Source organism: Leiobunum rupestre, chromosome 8 (assembly GCF_980474605.1).
Source record: "Leiobunum rupestre chromosome 8, qqLeiRupe1.1.hap1, whole genome shotgun sequence".
NCBI classification, from domain to species: Eukaryota; Metazoa; Arthropoda; class Arachnida; order Opiliones; family Sclerosomatidae; genus Leiobunum; species Leiobunum rupestre.
The window spans coordinates 22,809,724-22,816,207 of NC_143391.1; the positions used below are offsets into that span (position 1 = coordinate 22,809,724).

Consider the following 6,484-nt stretch of genomic DNA (forward strand, 5'->3'; position numbering starts at 1 on the left):
GCAATCAATATTTTTAGAGCCAGTCCACCATTGCCTTAAGCACGGCGATTACCAAATTTGGTTTTTCTTAAAAAGGATCAAAACAATCCCCTTTATTCTATTAAATTAAGCGCTTTCAATGTCTTACAAAAATCTACATATCCAGAAACAATCTTGTCTGCAAAAGCTTTTAATGAGTTTCCTTTCAAATATAAGAGATTTATATTAAACAAATGATGTATAGGGGTTAGCTATAAATACGATATTTCTCTCGAAATCTGTAATCTTTGTTTGGAGAGGTTGTTCTCCTGTAGGTGCCGTCCCTATATTCGTCCCAAGCGAAGTGGGGACGTTTTTGAACTGATCAAACTTCTTGGGTGTCAGGGAGGTGGTTCCTTTTCATCGTTTGACGCCTTTTGGATTTGAAAGCTATAAAGTCCCGCATAATATACCTGCATGCGACGAGAGATTGGATGAAAAAAATGAAAACATTCGTCGGGCTACGCTACTTATTCTTCGGGCGACTTTGGAATGTCTCGGAAGCAACGGCGCTTAAGGGCGTGGGAATAGGTGAGAGAAAAGAGAAGCCGAAGAACACGTGCTGGCGGTGTCAGTTTTATAAGCGCCAATCCCCCAGCTAGACCCCAAAATCGCGTTAAAGGGTGTTGAGTTGACGAACGCCAAACAATTCAGGCCTCCCTCCGAGACGGCGGGTGTACGCGTAACCAAATTACCGGTGACCGCCCTTTAAACTTTTCTTAATTTTTTTCAGGTACCTCGTTTTATTCGATTCCACCAAGAGCGTACGAAGGCGCACAATACCAAAGAAATTCCCCGAAGCACCTGGGTTGATATTGTCCTCCTGGTACTTGATTTAATTTTCTTTTTTTATCGGGTAAAAGAACGCGTTCTCGGGGTAAAGAAAAAAGGAATTATAACAATAAAGAACATTTTATTTTTCCTCCAAAAGCTGGTGCCATCACAATTTTTTTCAGTCACTTTTTGAAATTTATTTTCCCGTTTTATCACTCGGAGAATGGTCCGACTCTCCGAACGGCTTTTGTAATATTTTCTCGTGAATTTAAGGTATAATAAATAGTCTTAAGAACATATCGACGACGTTCAGTGATGGTGGTGGTGAGGCTTCGAGTGCTCGGCCGGTTGACTTATGTAATATCCAAATGGCGCGCTACCATGTCCGTGGTGTCCATGATGTCCATGATGTCCATGATGTTCGTGACTCGATGGACCTCGCCACACTTTAACACTGACCCTTCCGTGGTGGCCGTATCCTTGTACCACACTCGCGGAGATGGTCAATAGAACCACGGCGAAAAGAACGATAGCAACCTAAATGAAATGAAACGGGATTAGAATATTTAAATGTATATGGACCAACAATCGCTTACTTTGTTCATTTTCTCGTCCTCTTTCGATGTTTCCTAAAACTAAAATGGACGTTGAATGACTACTTTATTGCTGGGGAACTTCGCTTTTATAGTGTAGGCCACGGTGGATCTGATTTGGTAAGGTCTCGGTGTCAGTCGGAGCAAAGTATCTCTCTTACCCGCAGCGGATTCTTTTTTATAATTGGTTGAATCTGCCCCGAAATAATAACAATATAATGAGAGAAACTGTAGCGCTGACTTCTTTCGAGACGTTCAACCTTAAAAAGTGGAGCGAGCTGAGGTTTTTGAAGAAAGTATTCTTCTTCGTGTCCCTTCATTTCACTCTCACTTGACGCTCGAGTGACTTCGCGAATCGGGTCAATTGCCCCGAAAGCGTAACCAAATACACATCGTTTAGGTATTACGTAAATAAACGCTATAGAATTATTGCCGTAATTTTATTTTCTTTGGCTTGTCGAGATGATATCGAAATATATATATATATATATATATATATATATATATATATATATATATATTATATTATTAACAATGTGAGTAACAATGTCGAGCCATCCCGGGAACCACCCTGCGCAATTTGAATTTATACGAAGACCCATCTCGCAGTTTCTCGTTTTCATTTATATTAAAATTATCGGCATTTCAGACGATGTGTCCGCAGGGTGCATCGACATTTTCATCTACCTTTCAATGTTGGAGTAGTAAACATTTAATAGACACATAACAAAAGAGGGGCCGCAGACAAGACTTAAGTGAGACCTCTGGACGGAACATCCTGTTTGTGACGTTTTGAACCACGTGACCGCCATTGAAATATACAGGCGGAAGTAAGGAAACGGATGTTCCGTCCAAATGCTGAGTTGCCAGGTAAAAATGTTAATTTTCGGCAACTATTATTAGGAAATTTAGTTTACAAATATTTAAGATCGTTGTATGATAAAATTGCACTGGAGGGGTATTCTGTAAAAATAATAAAAACTGATCCGTCCAAAATGGCAATGGGCATGTGGAGAATGGGTGGATATCGAAATATCAAACTATCGATTGCGTAAGTTCAATTTTAAATAGTGGCAGTATGTTACGCTATATCCGGTATTTTAGTCAAATCATAAACTAAATGCTTAAGCGGACGTAAAATACCTGTTTATTTTTGGTACCCAAGACTTAAATTGGCATCATCGACCGTACGTCGAAGCATTTCATAAAAATCACTTACGTCAGCATTACAGACCACCACGATTTTTATTTTAACCGATACGTCTATATTAAAAGGTGGGTAAAAATGTCGACCCACCCTATGAAATTTTAATTTATATGGAGATGAATTTCCTGTCTTGCGCAGTTTCGTGTTTTCGGTTTAAAATTGTCTGCGTTTCAGACGAATTGTAACGAAATTGCAGTTTCTTATTGGTCCTTCGTATAAATTTTACCCACCTTTTAATATAGGCGTATGCTATCGATAGTTGGATATTTCTATAGCAGCCTCTTCTGCACACGCGCAAATTTCTATTTTTGACTGATCATGATTTTTTTTGTCATTTTGGATTTTGACAGAATAGCCTCCCCGGGTAAAAACTGTCTTTGAATAGGCTTCGTGCGATTTAGTACCCACTCCAATTTGGAAATGTTCTTCCTTTGTCAAAATTATAAAACAAAATGACGGCTAACATTCAAGTGACTTTAGTTAATACCAAAAGTCTTATGCTACTTTTGTTGATACTGAATACTATGACCTTTTATATAGTCATAGCATATGTAACATAATCACTCATAAGCAGTGGTGTAGTCGGGCCAGGGCGGGGCAGGGCGTCGCCCCGGTGCTTTTTTCAAAGGCAGGGCCCCGCCCCGCCTTGGTTTTTCCATTTTTCCAGGGCGCGCCTTGCCTCTATTTCGTATATCATTTTTCTGGAATAAGGGTGTGTGAATTTATGATCAATTTTGCCCGCAGAAAAATACCATAACAATTTAAAATCGTTACCTAGGTACAGCCATCTTCGATCACGAAGTTGGACGTACATTTCGTCGGCTGAGAGCAAAATCCACGTAATTTCTTAAGATTTGTGTACATTGTTACGTGGATTTTGCTCTCAGCCGACGATTTATAGCGGCTGGTACAGCCAACTTCGATTACTTGCAATCGAAGTTGGCTGTACACAGGTAGCGCCCCGGTTCTTTTTATTTTAGGACTACACCACTGCTCATAAGTATGCCATAAAAGCATTTTCGCTAATGAAACCTTGTTCACGGGATATGACGTATATTACGTCACTTAAAACTCCGTGACGAAATATGCGTCATCAACTTTACTGATGGGAAACGGAAGTTAGTGAGAATTCCTCGCGCGTTTCTGGCTTTGTCCATGTCAAGTTTAGCTCGTGCCTCGCGATCACATGATTTCATTTCCATGGTAACCTTTTCAATAGCGCAAGGATTATAAGCATTTTTGCATTTTTGGGTCCGCTCAATGTATGTTCCGCGTGAAACAAGGTCTCATTGAATTTTACAATGGAAATATTATACAGAGGCATACTTATGAGTAATTATGTTACATATGGTCATAGCAAACAAATTTCGGATAAACGTACGCTCATTTTACAAGATATTTTTCGATTTAAATAATATATTAATGATATATATTGTCTGCTACCGTTAAAAATATTATTAAATATACTGCTAATCAAAGGCCATTGAAGCCACTTGATGTTAACTATATTTAAAATAATTATTTTTCACAATTTGTAGGGGCTAATCACTTATAAAAAATGTACACTAGCTTTCTAATTTATCACTATTGGCAATAATTCTTAGAATATCCCGGGTTAATATTTCTTTTAATTTTTAAAACTGCCTATATTTCTTGTTGATTTTCAATATGGCTTAGGTGATATTTTTTCAACGTGGAAGCCGATTAAGAAAGATTCGAAGTTCCCGCGGAAGTGAAAGCTGTAAAATCAAATGGCTCCTCTCCGCCATCTGTTGGGTGTAGTTGAAAGTATTGAATGTCCTCTTCTGTCGTCTGCTCTCAATTAATATTCCGCAACGGCCTTTATTTTGGGGACTCTTATTTTTTCGATATATTTTGTATTTATTATGATATAAGAAACGAAATAATTATTTTATGAAAACAAACCAGTAAGTAGTATGATTTTTTTACTTTGCGTGAGTTTAATGTTTCATAAAACCAAGTAGTTAGCTAACTATTTTAAAGTCATACACTCATTGATCATCGATTAAATAACCTTATCCATGGATTGATGAAGACTGAACCTATACATACATCTGGAAAGTGTTATAAGAGATATTTTTGTGAAATTCATTTTAATTTGGTACTTATAGAAAATGGATGATGAAGACTTTGAAAAACAACTAGCTCTTGAAGAACAAGAAAAACTGAGGAAATCCAAACCTGGAGAAGCTGATCCTTATACCTATATTGACCCCAGTGATGGCACTGCTTACGAGTGGGATTTTGAAAAAAAGGCATGGTTTCCTAAGATAACGGAAGATTTCATCGCTGCTTATCAAGCTAGTTATGGGAACTATGAAGAATTAAATCCGGAACCTCCTAGTAATGATGCTGAGAATGCACAATCTGCTGAGAAAAGCCAAGATAATCTGAAACCAGGAGAGAAAAGAAAACCAACTGAACCAAGTATTTTATCCTTAATTTTGTACCAATTTCATTTTTCTAATCTAAATAACATAATTATTTTAGCTTGGTTTGAAATGGATGATGCTCATAACACTAATGTTTACGTCAGTAACTTACCTTTGGACACGACGGAGGATCAGTTTGTTGAATTAATGGGAAAATACGGAATGGTAATGAAAGATATGACAACTAATCAAATGAAGGTGAAACTTTACAAAAATGCTGATGGGACACTTAAAGGAGATGGCTTATGCTGTTACATTAAGGTATAATATGTTAACAGGAAACAATTTGTATTTTTTAACTTTTTTTGAATCCCTACACTTCTAGATTGAATCAGTTGACTTAGCTCTCACCATTTTGGATGGTTCAATGTACAAGGATAAAGAAATTCATGTAGAAAGAGCAAAATTTCAATTGAAAGGAAGTTTTGACCCGTCAAAGAAACCTAAAAAGAGGAAACCAAAGGACAAAGAAAAGATGAAGAAAAAGATTGAAAAGTAACTAATAAACCTCTTATTGTAAATTTTTATTTTTAAAATAAATTTAATTTCCTTTTAGATTGTTTGATTGGAGACCGGATTTGCTCAGAGGCCAAAGACTTAAATGCGAAAAAACAGTAATCATAAAAAATATGTTTGAACCCAAAGAGTTCGATACAGACGCTGCTCTTGTTCTGGAATACCAACGTGATGTAAGAGATGAATGCTCAAAATATGGAGAAGTGAAGAAAGTTGTGGTTTACGATGTAATTAAACTGTTTATTTTCACGTTTTGAATTAATATTATGCAATTATAAATCTGTTTTGTATATTTTTTTCAGAGGAACCCGGAAGGTGTGGTGTCTATCACCTTCAAAGAACACGAAGAAGCTGATCAGTGTCTTCAGGTTATGAATGGTCGTTGGTTTGCTGGTCGTAGGTTGACAGCTGAACTTTGGGATGGTAAAACAAGGTACAAGATTGAAGAAACGGAGGAAGAATTGGAGAAGAGGCTGAAAACGTGGGATGAATTTTTGGAGAGGGATGAGAATGAAAGCGGAAAAAAGGAATCTTCATCTTCAAAAAGTACTGACAGTGAAATAAAAATGGGTGAGGCTGGAGAAAGTGAAAACGGCGTCAGAACAAGTAATGAAACTAGTTTATCTGATGAGAAAACAGAAAGAGTTAATAAATGAAAATAAAATTGATGTAAATCGATTTGCTATTAAAATTGTGTGTGTCCAATTTCGTTTTTTCATTGAATTTCAAATCCTGAGAGAGTAATGTTTGAAATATAAAGAAATGCGTTTTTTATCCATCTTCGGTAGATGGCGCTAGCTGTATGAATCAAATTTTACGATAGATGGCACAAGCTGTATGAAACAGTTTTGACGATAGATGGCGCTAGCTATATGAAACAGAACTTTGGCGATAGCGTAATTAAAATATTCTTTTTGGGAAAG

General features: G+C 37.0%; 1 protein-coding gene across 1 annotated transcript; it reads left to right on the top strand.

Annotated features, from left to right (window-relative positions):
- The first annotated feature begins 4,412 nt into the window (after positions 1-4,412).
- barc (RRM1_TatSF1_like and RRM2_TatSF1_like domain-containing protein barc) lies at positions 4,413-6,266 on the top strand. Its single transcript, XM_090155609.1, has 6 exons — positions 4,413-4,520; positions 4,725-5,040; positions 5,104-5,306; positions 5,371-5,540; positions 5,602-5,788; positions 5,864-6,266. Exons 2-6 carry the CDS (start codon positions 4,728-4,730, stop codon positions 6,215-6,217), a joined length of 1,227 nt encoding a protein of 408 aa, XP_090011735.1. The 5' UTR covers positions 4,413-4,520; positions 4,725-4,727; the 3' UTR covers positions 6,218-6,266.
- Positions 6,267-6,484: the final 218 nt, after the last annotated feature.